This window comes from Vulpes lagopus, chromosome 12 (assembly GCF_018345385.1).
Source record: "Vulpes lagopus strain Blue_001 chromosome 12, ASM1834538v1, whole genome shotgun sequence".
In the NCBI taxonomy this organism is placed as follows: Eukaryota; Metazoa; Chordata; class Mammalia; order Carnivora; family Canidae; genus Vulpes; species Vulpes lagopus.
In genome coordinates, this window is record NC_054835.1 from 25,857,594 (window position 1) to 25,874,693 (window position 17,100).

The following is a 17,100-nucleotide window of genomic DNA, read 5'->3' on the forward strand; positions in this document are numbered from 1 at the left end:
CTTAAATAACTTCTTTTATATATTTTCCTATGAGTTTTCATTAAATACAACATCATCTGAGGGCTTAGACCTTGGCTAGTTAGTTTTTGCTCCTTGGGACTTGTCTTTATGGCTTTGGTTGCCATTCTCACAGGCTTCTGAAACTATAATACTCTTGGATTGTAGACTTTTTATCCAAATACTGTCTTCCTTTGGGTCAGGCCACAGGACATTTTCATCATCCCAGAAAATTTCCTTACAGGTTTTTTTCAGTCTTCTCCATCTGTCTTGCCCAAGGCAATCATTGCTATTACATTATTTTTTTAAAGATGTCTTTTTATGCTTTCAAACATTTGATATGGAATTAGGGGGACTGTCATTTTTGGTCACTTTATTTTCTGGGTCTGTATTACAGACTTGAGGTCAGTATCAGAGTCATTATCTGAGTGTTCTGAAACTGCAAATTTCTTGGTGATGTTTCTCTCTCCTCCCAGTACCTACCAATCATAATCCTGAAGGTGGGACCAACTTATTTGCACTTCTTACAAGTACCTTTGGTGCTTCTTTTCACACTTAAGTTTGAGGAACTTTGCTTTAGTTTTTAGGATGTTAAAATAACCCTATTCTTTCAGGTGCCTGGGTGGCTCAGTTAGTTAAGCATCTGACTCTTAATTTTGGCTCAGGTCATGATCTCAGGGTTGTGAGATCGAGCCCTGCATCAGGCTCTGCTCTGGGTGTGGAGCCTGCTTGGGATTTTACCTCTCCCTCTGCCCTTTCCCCACCCTCTCTCTCTCTTTCCCTCTCAACAAAATAATAATAACTCTATACTTTGATCGTTGTTATTAGTTAATTGGGTTTTGATGAAAAATTTGAGGTATAAACTGGAGCCCTTTAAAATGCTGATTTCTATCCTAGATGCTTAAATGGGGTACTACTTAAGTCTGGTGCTCAAATACTCTTGTGTCATATGTAATTTAGTTAACCTGTTTTGTGAATTAAATATATGTTTGGGGTGGGGTTTTTTAGCTTTTGATAAAATGGATATAATTGTTCTGTGTGAGCGTATGTCTGCTATATTAGATTTGGTTGTTCCAAATATTGTTTTGGAATATTAAATCTACAAAATACTTTTAAAAAGGATAATTCAGTTTGTCAACAAAGTATTTGTATAAATTAGAATTACTGGAATATAGCTACAATATATTTTAAGGAACAAATATATTAGCTTTCTAGAGGCCTAATGGTTTCTGATACCCAGATTTTACATCATTACAATAAAAAACAAGTGTGAGATGTTATCAATATTTCAAATAATACAGGAACTATTTAATGAACAATAAATTATATAACCTAATATAAATTTGTAAACTATTTAATTAAACATTCTGTATTTTAAAAATTCATATCTCATTAGTTAAGAATCCTGACATTTGTATTCTTAAAAGCTCTAACTTGATAACAGTGAGTGTCTAATGAGGATTCCCAGACTAGGTACTCTGCTTGATTTTTTTCTATCATTTTATGCCACACTTCTTTGTTAAATGGAGGGAAACTTAATAAGAACGTTGGTTATATGTTTACCCATTTTATATTGTAATCACTCATTTACCCCAACCCCAGATGTGAAGTGAGTCAGCATGGGCACAGATAAAATGCTAGCTTAGGCTTCTTAGCAGCTGCTAACTTCTTCTGAGCATAGAACAATAGAGACATATCAAAGAACTAACTGACCCTTCAGTGAAACCACAAACTATAAAAAGAGGCTATAGAACTTCCCTGTAAGTGAACTAACTACTTAGTTTTTCCTTTTTTTTTTAAAATAACAGCTTTATTGAGACATAATTCACATGCATAAAGTTCACCCTTTTAAAGTGTACAGTTTAGTGGTTTTTGGTATACAGACTTGTATATCAATCACTACTATTTAATGCCAGAACATTTTCATCACCCTAGAAAGAAACCTGGTACCCATGAGCAGCCACTCTCCCTTCCCTTCTCCCTGGTCCATGGCAGTTGTTAACCTCTTTTCTGTTTCTTTCTCTGGATTGGCTTATTCTGTCCATTTCATATAAGTGGAATCATATAATAGGTAGCCTTTTCTGTCTGCTTTCATTTTACATATTGTTTTCAAAGTTCATTTATGTTGTAGCACATATCAGAACTTTATTACTTTCTGTAGCTGAATAATATTCCCTGTATCTATAGACCACATTTTTTGCATTTATTAGTTGATAAACATAGAAGTTGTTTTCACTTTTGAACTCCACTGCTGTGAACATTAGTATGCAGGTTTCTGTTTTGAACATACATTTCCAGTTTTCTTGGGTATCTAAGGATGAAAGTCTGTGTTTAACTTTTAGAGGACTTTCACGTGGCTGCACCATTTTCTTTTTTCCCAGCAATGTATGAGAGTTCAAGTTTTTCCACATACTCATCAACACTTATTTTATCTTTTTCTTTTTTTAATGTTCATTCTTTTCAGTATGAAGTAGTATCTCATTGTATTTTTTATTTATATTTCTCTAATGACTAATAATGTTTAGCACAAACATCTTCAGGTGCTCTTTCTTTTTTTAAGATTTCATTTATTTATTCATGAGACACAGAGAGAGGCAGAGACATAGAGGGAGAAGCAGGCTCCCTGCAGGGAGCCCGATGGGAACTTGATCCCAGGACCTCAGGATCATGACCTGAGCTGAAAGCAGATTCTCAACCGCTGAGCCACCCAGGTGCCCCTGCTTTTTGGCCATTTCTGTATCTTTTTTTGAAAAATATCCAATTTTTTGCTTATTTTTGATTGAATTATTTCTCTTTATGTTATTGAGTCAAAAGACTTATTTATGTATTTTACATGCTGGACCCTTATCAGATGTATTATTTGGAAATATTTTCTCATATTCTGTAGTTCAAAAAATTTTTTTTAAAAGATTTTATTTTATTTGTTTACTCATGAGAGACACAAAGAGAGAGGCAAAGACATAGGCAGAGAGAGATAAGCAGGCTCCATGCAGGGAGCCCCATGTGGGACTCCAGGATCATGCCCTGGGCAGAAGGCAGGCCTGCTGAGCTACTCAGGCATCCCTGATAATATTCTTTGATGCAGGAAAGTCTTTAATTTTGATAAGTACAATTCATCTACTTTGTCTTCTGTTGCTTGTAGATGGTCTCAAGTAAGAGTCCAGTTAGGAGTCTTAATAGTAACCTGTTCAAGTGATGATAGTGGTTTAGTCTATGTTGTTAGCAGTGAAAACTGAGATGTTTGAAGAGTAGGGATGTATTTTTATGGTAATTATGATAATTACAGCGAACATCTTTGTTTACTGCTTATTAAGTGGTAAGCACTCTTCTAAGTGCTTTACATGTTAATTCATTAAATCTAAAACCCTATGAGACTTGCATTATTGTTCCCATTTTGCAAATGAAGAACCATAAGGCAGAGAGTTGTTAACTAACTTTTCCATGGCTGTGTAGCTAGTAAGTGATAGATACATTTACCCTTATATGCTCCCAGTAAGGAAAGCCTGTGATCATATATAAAGGCTTTATATATATATATAGTGCTATTTCCATGTGTTTTCACTATCTTTTATAATATTGAAGTTTAATGATTTTATATTTCAAGTTGGTTGCTGTTATCCAGTAAAAAATTGTGTACGTGTATGTGCATGCACATGTCTTCATGTATCTATATTTGTGTTTATGTGATATGTATGTTTATATGCACACACACATATACATATACATATCTATACATTCTTGTCTATGCATTAAGATGTGCAAGATACTTTAAAATAGTTGTCTTGAGATTGTGGGGTTTATGTGTGTATGTATAGGTGATTTTCTTTCAACTAAGATTACTTTCTCCAATAGTTACATGTTAATGTTGAATTGAGTACTGCTATATTCACCTTGAAAACAAAGCAGAATGCCTGCTTGCTGTGGAATTTAGAAAAGAACTATAGTCTCATTGGTCCCTTGTTTCTAACTAATATCTTGCACAGATTCTTCATATGGGGAAGGCTTTTTGTGTAGATTCCCCTCTCTTTACTGTGAAGTATCTTATAAACCATAGGAATAATATTGACCTGAGGGTCTTACTGTGTTTCTGACCTTGACTTTAGATTTCTGAGGTCCTTTCTGCTTTGAAGTTTATGATGATTTGACAAGTTTACATTTACTACCATGATGGTGGTATAAGACGGGTCAGCAAACTCTGGTCCATTGGCCATATGTGGCCCTATGTTTTTGTACATCTCATAAGCTAAGAATGGTTTTTATAAACATAAGCCTTGGGATCTATTTGATGATAATAATACTAGCTTTGAGCCCCAAATAAACAAAATATTATCTACTGTAAAAAACAGACTCCATTCTTCTTTAGTAGACATACATTACAAAAAATTCTATTTGGTAAAAAAATTTTGTGAAAATTTGTTTTCTTTCTTGTTATTTTAAGTACCTACATAGTATCCTTGGTTTTGTTTTCTTGCCTACAAGGCCTAAAATTTTGGCCCCTTACTAAAAAAGTTTGCTGACTCTTTTCAGGAAGAAACCTGTACTTGTCCCATGTTCACCTTCATTCTTTGCTCCAGCTTCATACCAGTTTGAAATGCTAAGTTGGAGTCATAGAGTGTATCTTTTGCTGCCCAGATCTGCTTGGATTGGGTCAATTCCTGACTACAGGATAGTAAATAGTTCTTAAAAAAATCACAATTATCAAAGTATGCTTGCTTCCTAAATTTGAGGGTAGGTGTTTTGATAGTCTTTTTTTTTTTTTTTTTTTTGTTACTGTACTTGTTTAAACTTCTGTTTCTAACAATTGCCTGATCTGTACTTGGTAAATATTATTTGCCATCATATTTGGTACTGTAGCAATAAAACAGAGATACACCTCCCATCTAGCTTTCCTGTTTTTGTGATGAGAAAATCTTTACTAGAAATATCATTACAGGGGGATCCCTGGGTGGCTCAGCGGTTTGACACCCAGGGCGTGATCCTGGAGACCCGGGATCGAGTCCCACGTCGGGCTCCCTGCATGGAGCCTGCTTCTCCCTCTGCCTGTGTCTCTGCCTCTCTCTCTCTGTGTCTCTCATGAATAAATGAATAAAGTCTTTAAAAAAATATATCATTACAAAATTGAGGTACAAAAATCATGCAGATGATGTCATTATTTTATTACTATTTTGCCATCATATATAGTCTTTCTTGTCTTTAATAATGTAGGAACAACCACCCAACTTGTTTGATAACACCAACAGTTATATCATTTTGCATTTTGTGAGAAGATGACTTGTTATCCTCTATGTTATTTAAAGGATTAAACCCTCTCTGTCTCTTGACAGCTAGTATCTTCTCTGTTCATTTAAGTATCCTGATGTGTCCTTAAGGTCATAGAGCAGAAGCGCTTCTTTTAGAACAGTTTTCTAAGTAAGCATTGAAGTGGAATTCTGTCTTCCTGCCTTGGTACTGATTGTTAGCACCACTTTATATCAGAAGTATTTTTAAAATGAAAGAAGGAAACTTCTTTTCACTGACAGACTAGGAAGCAGTCTTTTTTTATATATAATTTTTTTTATTGGAGTTCAATTTGCCAACATATCGCATATCACCCAGTGCTCATCCCGTCAAGTGCCCCCCTCAGTGCCTGTCACCCAGTCACCCCAACCCCCCACCCACCTCCCCTTCAAACCCCTTGTTTGTTTCCCAGAGTTAGGAGTCTCTCATTTTCTGTCACCCTCTCTGATATTTCCCACTCATTTTCTTTCCTTTCCTCTTTATTCCCTTTGACTATTTTTTATATTCCCCAAATGAATGAGACCATATGATGTTTGTCCTTCTCCAATTGACTTACTTCGGTCAGCATAATACCCTCCAGTTCTATCCACGTCGAAGCAAATGGTGGGTATTTGTCGTTTCTAATGGCTGAGTAATATTCCATTGTATATATAGACCACATCTTTCATCTTTCGATGAACACCAAGGCTCCTTCCACAGTTTGGCTATTGTGGACATTGCTGCTATAAACATTGGGCTGCAGGTGTCCCGGCATTTCACTGCATCTGTATCTTTCGGGTAAATCCCCAGCAGTGCATTTGCTGGGTCGTAGGGCAGGTCTATTTTTAACTCTTTGAGGAACCTCCACACAGTTTTCCAGAGTGGCTGTACCAGTTCACATTCCCACCAACAGTGCAAAAGGGTTCCCCTTTCTCCACATCCTTTCCAACATTTGTTATTTCCTGTCTTGTTAATTTTTACCATTCTCGCTGGTGTGAGGTGGTATCTCATTGTGGTTTTGATTTGTATTTCCCTGATGGCAAGTGATGTGGAGCATTTTCTCATGTGCTTGTTGGCCATGTCTATATCTTCCTTTGTGAAATTTCTGTTCATGTCTTTTGCCATTTCATGATTGGATTGTTTGTTTCTTTGCTGTTGAGTTTAGTAAGTTCTTTATAGATCTTGGATACTAGCCTTTTATCTGATATGTCATTTGCAAATATCTTCTTCCATTCTGTAGACTGTCTTTTAGTTTTGTTGACTGTTTCTTTTGCTGTGCAGAAGCTTTTTATCTTAAGTCCCAATAATTCATTTTTGCTTTTGTTTCCCTTGCCTTCATAGATGTATCTTGCAAGAAGTTGCTATGACCAAGTTCAAAAAGGGTGTTGCCTGTGTTCTCCTCTAAGATTTTGATGGATTCTTTTCTCACATTTAGATCTTTCATCCATTTTGAGTTTATCTTTGTGTGTAGTGTAAGAGAATGGTCTAGTTTCATTCTTCTGCATGTGGCTGTCCAATTTTCCCAGCACCATTTATTGAAGAGATAGTCCTTTTTCCAGTGGATAGTCTTTCCTGCTTTGTTGAGTATTAGTTGACCATAGAGTTGAGGGCCCATTTCTGGGTTCTCCATTCTGTTCCATTGAGCTGTGTGTCTGTTTTTGTGCCAGTACCACACTGTCTTGATGATCACAGCTTTGTAGTACAACCTGAAATCCAGCATTGTGATGCCCCCAGCTCTGGTTTTCTTTTTTAATATTCCTCTGGCTGTTTGGGGTCTTTTCTGATTCCACACAAATCTTAAGATGATTTGTTCCAACTATCTGAAGAAAAACCTGTATTTTGATAGGGATTGCATTAAATGTGTAAATTGCCCTGGGTAGCATAGACATTTTCACAGTATTAATTCTTCCAATACATGAGCATGGAATATTTTTCCATCTCTTTGTGTCTTCCTCAATTTCTTTCAGAAGTGTTCTGTAGTTTTTAGGGTATAGATCCCTTACCTCTTTGGTCAGGTTTATTCTTAGGTATGTTATGCTTTTGGGTGCAGTTGTAAATGGGATTGATTCCTTAATTTCTCTTTCTTCAGTCTCAGTGTATAGAAATGCCACTGATTTCTGGGCATTGATTTTGTATGCTGCCACACTGCCGAATTGCTGTATGAGTTCTAGCAATCTTGGGGTGGAGTCTTTTGGGTTCTCTTTTTTCTTTAAGATTTTATTTATTTATTCATGAGAGATAGACAGAGAAAGAGAGAAAGAGAGAGAAAGAGAGAGGCAGAGACATAGGCAGAGGGAGAAGCAGGCTCCATGCAGGGAGCCCAACATGGGACTCAATCCTGGATCTCCAGGATCACGACATGGGTTGATGGCGGCACTAAACTGCTGAGCCACCTTGGCTGCCCTCTTTTGGGTTTTCTATGTACCGTATCATGTCATCTGCGAAGAGGGAGAGTTTGACTTCTTCGCCAATTTGAATGCCTTTTATTTCTTTTTGTTGCTTGATTGGTGAGGCTAGGAGTTCTAGTACTATATTGAATAACAGGGGTGAGAGTGGACATCCCTGTTGTATTCCTGATCTTAGAGCAAAGGCTCCCAGTGTTTCCCCATTGAGAATAATATTTGCTGTGGGCTTTTCATAGATGGCTTTTAAGATGCTGAGGAATGTTCCCTCTATCCCTACACTCTGAAGAGTTTTGATCAGGAATGGATGCTGTATTTTGTCAAATGCTTTCTCTGCATCTATTGAGAGGATCATATGGTTCTTGTTTTTTCTCTTGTTGATATGATCTATCACGTTGATTGCTTTACAAGTGTTGAGCCAGCTTTGCATCCCGGGGATAAATCCCACTTGGTCATGGTGAATAATCTTCTTCTTAATGTACTGTTGGATCCTATTGGCTAGTATGTTGTTGAGAATTTTTGCATCTGTGTTTATCAGGGATATTGGTCTATAATTCTCCTTTTTGGTGGGGTCTTTGTCTGGTTTTGGAATTAAGGTGATGCTGGCCTCATAGAACAAGTTTGGAAGTATTCCATCCCTTTCTATCTTTCGGAACAGCTTTAGTAGAATAGGTATTGTTTCTTCTTTAAATGTTTGATCGAATTCCCCTGGGAAGCCATCTGGCCCTGGACTTTTGTGTCTTGGGAGGTTTTTGATGACTGCTTCAATTTCCTCTCTGGTTATTGGCCTGTTGAGGTTTTCTGTTTCTTCCTGTTCCAGTTTTGGTAGTTTGTGGTTTTCCAGAAATGCGTCCATTTCTTCTAGACTGCCTAATTTATTGATGTATAGCTGCGCATAATATGTTTTTATAATCGTTTGTATTTTCTTGTAATCTTTCCTTTTTCATTCATGATTTTATTAATTAGTCTTTTCTCTTTTGTTTTTAAGAAGGCTAGCTAATGTTTTACCTATCTTATTAATTCTTTCAAAGAACCAACTCCTGGTTTTGTTGATCTGTTCTACAGTTCTTCTGATCTCTATTTCATTGAGTTCTGCTTGAATCTTTATTAACTCTCTTCTTCTGCTTGGTGTAGGTTTTATTTGCTGTTCTTTCTCCAGTTCCTTTAGGTGCAAAGTTAGCTTGTGTATTTGAGTTTTTTCCAGTTTTTGAGGGATGCTTGTATTGCAATGTTTTTTCCACTCAGGACTGCTTTTGCTGTATCCCAAAGATTTTGAACAGTTGTGTCTTCATTCTCATTGGTTTCCATGAATCTTTTAAATTCTTCTGTAATTTCCTGGTTGACCCTTTCATCTTTTAGCATGCTGCTCTTTAACTCCATGTGTTTCAATGTCTTCCAAATTTCTTCTTGTGATTGAGTTCAAGTTTCAAAGCATTATGGTCTGAAAATATACAGGGGACAATCCCAATCTTTTGGTATCGGTTAAGACCTGATTTGTGACCCAGTATGTGGTCTATTCTGGAGAAAGTTCCATGTGCACTTGAGAAGAATGTATTCAGTTGCATTTGGATGTAAAGTTCTGTAAATATTTGTGAAATCCATCTGGTCCAGTGTATCATTTAAAGTTCTTGTTTCTTTGGAGATGGTGTGCTTAGAAGATCTGTCATTTGCAGAAAGCGCCATGTTGAAATCTCCCAGTATTAGTGTATTATTATCTAATTATGTCTTTCATTTAGTTATTAATTGATTGATATACTTGGCAGCTCCCATAGTAGGGACATAAATATTCATGATTGTTAGGTCCTTTTGTTGGATAGATTCTGTAAGTATGATGTAGTATCCCTTTTTATCTCTTCCTACAGTCTTTGGGATAAACTTTAATTTATCTGATATGAGGATTGCTACCCCTGCTTTCTTTTGAGGACCATTTGAATGGTAAATGGTTCTCCAACCTTTCATTTTCAGGCTGGAGGTGTCCTTAGGTCTAAAATGAGTCTCTTGTAGACAGCAAATAGATGGGTCTTGCTTTCTTGCTTTTTTATCCAGTCTGGAACCCAGAGTCTTTTGATGGGATCATTAAGCCCATTCACCTTCAGAGTTACTATTGAAAGATATGAATTTAGTGTCATCATAATACCTATTCAGTCCCTGTTTTTGTGAATTATTTCTTTGGGCATCCTCTTTCTTTTACAGAGTCCCCCTTAACATTTCTTGCAGAGCTGGTTTGGTGGTCACATATTCTTTCAGTTTCTGCCTATCTTGGAAGCTCTTTATCTCTCCTTCTATTCTGAATGAGAGCCTTTCTGGGTAGAGTATCTTTGGCTACAAGTTCTTCTCATTTAGGATCCTGAATATATCCTACCAGCCCTTTCTGGCCTGCCAGGTCTCTGTGGAGAGGTCTGCTGTTAATCTAATATTTGTTCCCATATAAGTTAGGGATCTCTTGTCTCTGTGGCTTTATGGATTTTCTCTTTATCTTTGGAATTTGCAAGTTTTACTATTAAATGTCGAGGTGTTGAACAGTTTTTATTAATTTTAGGTGGGGATCTCTCTACCTCCTGGATCTGAATGCCTGTTTCCCTCTCCACATTAGGGAAGTTCTCAGCTATGATTTATTTAAATATGCTTTCTGGTCCTCTGTCCCTTTCAGCGCACTCTGGAACCCCAATTAAACGTATATTTTTCCTTCTGAGGCTGTCATTTACTTCCTTTAACCTTTCCTCATGGTCTTTTAATCATTTTTCTCTTTTTACCTCAGCCTCCTTCCTTGCCATCAACTTGTCTTCTATGTCACTCTTCCTTCTACCTCATTAACTCTTGTCGTTAGGACCTCCAGTTTGGATTTCATCCCATTTAATTGATTTTTAATTTCGGCCTGATTAGATCTAAATTCTGCAGTCATGAAGTCTCTTGAATCCTTTATGCTTTTTTCCAGAGCCACCAGTAGCTTTATAATTGTGCTGAATTGGCTCTCTGATATCGAATTGTAATCCAAATTCTATAACTCTGTGGCAGAGAGTACTGATTTTGATTCTTTCTTTTATGGTGAGTTCTTTCTAGTCATTTTGCTCAGTGCAGAGTGGCTAAAAACGAGTTGTATTGGAAAAAGGAAGATAAAAAAAAAGAAAATACAAAAACAGAAGAAAGAGGGGTATCCTCTGGTTCTATATACTCTAAATCCCTTAACTTCCCCAGAAGCTTTCCAGTGCTGCCCAACTAAGAACTTGCTCTTCCACTGTCCTTCCAGCTGGTCTTCTTGGGGAGGGGCCTGCTGTGCTGACTCTCACCTGTGTGCATGGCTCAGTGAGAGCTGCTTATCCTGTGAGGCCCCTGTTCCCTGATAGCCCCACTCCGTCTCAGGCACAGGGTGACACCAGGAGGAGCAACAACACTGGTGGCAGCCAGCTCTCCAGCTCTGGAGTCAGCTCCCGCAGTAACTACCACAGTCTCCCAGTCTGTACTGGCCTGGATGCTCCAGTGGCAGGAGTGCTGATCTGCACAGTTCGGGGTGCCCAGCGGCAAGAGAGTCCTCGCTGTCTTGTGCCCTCCGCACCTCTGCCTTTCCCGGGGGTAGCGCAGGATCCTGGGTTGTCTCCGCTCAGAGCCCTGGGATCTGGGGCCTGTGCTGCTGGAATCGCACTCCTGGGGCTGCGGCTCAGTTACTTCACTTTTTATATTTTACATTCTCATGAGTTTCTTACATGTCTTTTCTCCTGAGGTTGTGAGCCCAAAGATTTTTTTTTTTTTAAATAAAAATCTTATGCACATGAAAGAACAAGCAGATGTGTATAGTTGTTCCTCAGACCATGAGGCTATGTCTGGCTCCTTCCTCTTAACTTTTCCCAAAGGTTATTTTTTATTTACCTCTTTTTTTTTTTGTATATTTTTTATTGGAGTTCGATTTGCCAACATATAACATAACACATACTGCCCATCCCATCAAGTGCCCCCCAGTGCCCATTTCTAATATTTAGCATGAAACTTAATATTTGCTCATGAAGGATTGAATTAATACCTTCACTTATATTGTATAATGTTTGTTTTTATTTTTACTACTTTATGCTTGCTAGAAGGCAAATTAATTTAGAGAAATATACCTGACTCATATATTTTTTGTAGCTCTGTAGGATGAAACTGCCTAGGTCCTGATTTTTGACCTGACACTGTGTGCTGCAAGGGACAAAATTCTCTACTCGAAAACATATCAAATCCCTGATAGGGAGTTTTGATCAATATTTACCATGAGAGGCACCTGGGTGGCTCAGTGGTTGAGCATCTGCCTTTGGCTCTGGGCATGATCCTGGGGTCCTGTGATCAAGTCCTGCATCAGACTCCCCACAGGGGAGCTTTTCCCTCCGCCTATGTCTCTGCCCCTCTCTTTCTCTCTGTGTCTCTCATGAATGAATAAATAAAATCTAAAAAAAAAAATTCACCATGAAACTCATCTGTAGAATCAAATTTTTAATTTATAACTTGATATTAGATAAATTTGGTAACAAGTCAAGTATTCCTATTTATACCTGGTGATATGTGTGTGATACGAGATAAATCCAAATAGTTTTTCTCCCCCCTTAAAAAAAAATTAAATTCAGCTAATTAACATATCAATCCAAGTAGTTGCAATCATTTTTGTGTTTTTTCCCTGTCCATTCCCAGGTACAGGACATCTGCTTCAGCCACGACTGTCGCTGGGTTGTGGTCAGTACACTCCGGGGGACTTCCCATGTTTTCCCCATCAACCCATACGGTGGCCAGCCTTGTGTTCGAACACACATGTCACCACGAGTTGTGAATCGTATGAGCCGCTTCCAGAAAAGTGCGGGGCTGGAAGAAATTGAGCAAGAACTGACATCTAAGCAAGGAGGGCGCTGTAGCCCTGTTCCTGGTCTATCAAGCAGTCCTTCCGGGTCACCACTGCACGGTAAACCTGATTTTCTCTCTCTTCACTGAACCCTACCATCCTTCTCTTATTAGCCTTACTTTCTGAGATATGGGATAAAATAACTAAAATATTTTTTCCCCTGATCTTTTTATGCAAAGAAAAAGTCTTAGGCTCATTTTGGAACATTCTTAATTTATTAAGTCAATAAATTGAAATCAATATAAGAACAGTGATCTTTGCCATGCTAATTTTTTTTAACGTATAAGGCATACTTTGTGTCATATGCATGGAATATAAAGTTCAAGAGTATTTTTATAAATTTATAGATTAAATCACATACCTATAGATTTTTTCCAGAAAATTCTTTCTCTTATCAGAGTCAATACTATATCGTTCATTAAGAAATACTCATGGGATAGGGATCATTGTGAGTCATGTATTTTAGAGCAGTATTTGCATTTTATTTTAAAATATGTCTCTAGGGATTGTGTTTGTGAGATTAATTCACTTCTGTGTAGGTTTACTTCATTTCCATTGCTGTTACATAGTTCATTGTACACATTTTTTTTTTTTTTTTACCACTGCTGTTGATCTGTATTTGGTAGGTTTCTGGTGTTGGGTTAATATATGTAGTGATGCAATGAAAGTTTATTTTATACTTGTTTCTTGGTGCTAATGTGTACTCATCTTTTAATGGAAATGCTGGATGTGTATATGAATCTTGACCTTGGTAGATACCAGAGTGTTGTACCACTTTACTTCCACTAGAATGACAAAAAAAAAAAATACTTGTTTATATTAGATGCCATTTTTTTTTTTAAAGAGCATTGCAGGTTCTCCTTGATAGATGACCAATTTAGGTTTTTAAGAATAGGAAATTATATAGAGACATAATGGTTACTACAGAAACCAATTTTTATTTATTCAGTTGATCTGAAATGTCCATAAAAATGTTAGCAATTCAATGGCATTTAGTACATTCACAATGAACCACCACTTTTAACTAGTTCCAAAACATTTTCCTCATCCAAGAAAACCACATATTCTTTTTAAAAAATATTTATTTATTTAATTATTCAAGAGAGAAAGTACATGCACCTGGTGGGAAGGGATAGAGGAAGAGAAAGAAAATCTTAAGCAGTCTCTGAGTTGAGTGAAAAGCCTGAAGTTGGGCTTGACCTCTTGACTCTGAGTTCACGACCTGAGCCGAACCCAAGAGTTGGGCCCTTAATTGACTGTGCCACCCAGGCACCCCAAAACCACATATTCTTTAAGCAATTACTACCTATTCTTCTCTACCTAAGCCCCTAGCAACCACCAATCTACTTTCCATCTCTGTGAATTTACCTGTTCTAGATATTTCATATAACTGCCATCATACAATAGGTGATCTTTTGTTTCTGGCTTATATGATGTAGTGTGTTTTGGAGGTACAGCCACATTGTAGTATATATCGGTACTTCATTACTTTTTATGCTCAAGTAATATTCCACTGTATGTATATACTGTACTTTTACCTATTCTTCCACAGATGGATATTTGGGTTGTTTCCACCTTTTTGCTGTTTTGAATAGTGCTCTCATGAACATGGATGTGCAAGTATTTGTTTGAATCCCTCTGCAGTTCTTTTGGATACATGCCCATCCTTATTTGTTTTAGCTTTTGCTTAAACATATATTCCTTGGTAATACCTAATCAATTCTAGATAGGTATTTTTTTGTAGGACGTTTTAAGGTAGGCTGTAAACATATGTTGGTAAATGGATCCTGGGGAGATCTGTAACTCAAAAAAATTCAGGACTTCTGTTTTCTCCTTAGATGATGCTTTATGCTTTGGCACCATTATTCTTATAAGAACACTTGTTTTATTTATGTTTACTTAATTTAACTAGTGATCTATGATCTTCAAAAGGTTGAAAATCTTTTAGAATCAGTCCTAGGTTAAGTCATTTTAAAAAGCACTTGGAATTTAAAAGGAAAAAAAGCTTAGTAAGCTATGGGATATTTGTTTTCAGCCATTTGCAAGAAATCTTACTTCAGGAATAATTAACTTAAACTTTTAGGTGTAAATATTTTGTCATATAATTAGTTCATTGTACAGGTTCTTTGAGGACCTTTCTCTTTGTGTTGAGTATTTTCTTTCAGTTAAATTCCATTAAACACTTTATGGAAAAAGATTCAGAATGCATGTGGTGCAGCTAGGTTCACCAGAGAACAGATATAATATAATAGTAAAAAATTAGGAAGGATTCATAGTCCTTACATTTACATATATTCAGAAAGTCTTCTTTTGAGCTTCTTTTCCCTTCCTGTTCTTCCTTCCCTATTAAGCTTACCATATACAAGGTTTTGTGCTAGGCTTTGATTATAACGTACAAAAAAATTGAGGTAATCTCAGCTCTCATGTATCTTCTAGTCCAAGGGAAAAGGCAGAAATTAAATAACCACGAACAAATAACTTGCAGTGTATTTTTGTAGAAGGGTGCAAGGTGCCAATCAATTAAGGATTTGTCATTTGTGAAAGAAGAAATAATTGAAGAACAATACTTAATTTCTGAGTAAAAATAAAGGATTTTCTCTTGGCTTTATTGCTTTAACAGCTTTCTTCCCTTTTTTTGTGTGAAGTCAACAGAAGGTGTCTCAGAGAAGAGATTATACTGTTTGACAGTACTGCTGTACTTAACATTCTCTTTGAAAGCAAGGAATTTCAGGAGGCATTTTCCTCCTGATAATGTTTTAAAATTTTATTATTTGGAATTTCATCCCATTCCTCTGTATATAGTATTTCTCATTTTTGAAGTGAAGACATTCGAGTGATGGTCATTTTTCTCCATGTTCTTTTTGTGTCCTACATGTCAAAACAAAATGGGCATTGTTGTTGGTTAGTTCTAAAAATAATGTATTTACAGTTTGTGTGGATAAACAGTCTGATGCTGGTCAAAACAATGTAAACCTTTGAACAGGGAGGGATTCATCTTGAAAATGAATCATGCTTTGGCGGTATTACCGTTGTTTGTGCTCTTTTTAGCAAAGTAAAGGAAACTGTTAAATAGAAGTTGATATAGGGATATTTCCTTTTTACTCTCTGGAGTTAATCCAGTTTAGGTTAGGATTATTTTATCTTTTTGCCTTTTATGTATGTATGTATTTATTTATTTATTATTTTTTTTACTTAACAGAGGATGTTTATTTATTTGAAATATATTCTCTCTAAATATCTCCTTCATTTCCTATCTTGCTGCCTGGATTTTAGTTTCCCTGAGGGTTCTTAACTTAAAATCCATGAACATGCATGCATAGGGAGAAATTATGTCTTTGTGTTTACTATCCTCTAATGAAAATTAAGCATTTCCTTTTATTTTGAATATAGACAACACATGACAGTAATATTAGTAGTACTTGTGACATTGTCACCAATAAAAACACAGATACATCTGTATTGCATTATATTTAAAAATATATATATCTTGAAATGTTTTAAGTTACTGAACATATTTTGAAATATTATGTTCCTCATTGCTTTGGAATTATGTAATAAGATTACTGATTTAAATATTTATTATACACAACAGAACTTAATTTTTACACTATATTGATAACTATGTTTCTATTTTTTTTTGTAGTTCTACTTTATTCCTTGCATTTATAAGTTTTATTCTGAAAAAGAGTCCACAGGCTTTCCCAGACTGTCCAAGTAGTCCTTGACACAAAAATGATTAAGCATACCTGATCATCATTTCTTACCTCATCTGTTTCAATGTCCTCCAGCCTTTCACGACTATCACAGTCGTGATATCCATAAATATTTATCCTCCACTTTCCTGCATAAAATCTTTCAGTGTCTCATCATTCTTTTAGAACATTAGAGAAGGTCCCATCTTATTTCTAACTCCTTGCCCCATTGCACCTAGTTTTTTGTACCCTTCCCTGAATATGTCACATGTTCATTTCTTGGCACCTTTCTTATTATATTCTTTTCTTTATTTGAAATAATTATTACCTCCTTGAGTGCCTACTAAAACCCTATTTCATTTTGATCTAGCTAAAAATAATGCTTCATTTCTTAAGCCTCTCTTAAAAAATCTCAATGTTGTGTCATCTGTATCAGCCTTGATATTGGCACTTTGAATATACTTGTAACATATTATAATATGTTTACTTGTTCATTAACAAGTAACATATTGACTTCCATTAGATTGACTTCTATGAAAATCGGGTCTTTTTCTTGTTTGTATTTTGTATCTTGATGTTTCATGAAGTATTGGTAAAATGTGGATTCTAAGGCTTCGAGCCAGAGTTTTCAAACATCTTTAAAGTCCTAATAAAAACAATTGAGATTTAAATCATTACTGCTCAGAATGAAGAATTTTCATTCATGGTAACATTGCTTTTCATTTTAACATCTGTGAGATACATTCATTTATTCAACAACAATTAATGTTTACTATGTCTAGGCATTGTTCCTGAGCCCTAGGAATATAGTAGTGAACAAAAGAGGAGAACATCCCTGTTCCCATGAAGCTGACTTTCTAGTGGAGTGAAATGAACCATGAACAGGATGGAT

General features: G+C 36.3%; 1 protein-coding gene across 7 annotated transcripts in view; it reads left to right on the forward strand.

Annotated features, from left to right (window-relative positions):
* Positions 1-17,100, forward strand: part of BCAS3 (BCAS3 microtubule associated cell migration factor) — a 592,235-nt gene that overhangs the window by 224,873 nt on the left and 350,262 nt on the right. For all 7 annotated transcript variants that reach the window (XM_041723949.1, XM_041723952.1, XM_041723951.1 and 4 more), the window contains exon 15: positions 12,312-12,576. In XM_041723949.1, the coding sequence (XP_041579883.1) occupies positions 12,312-12,576 (265 nt within the window). The remainder of the gene's footprint in view (positions 1-12,311; positions 12,577-17,100) is intronic.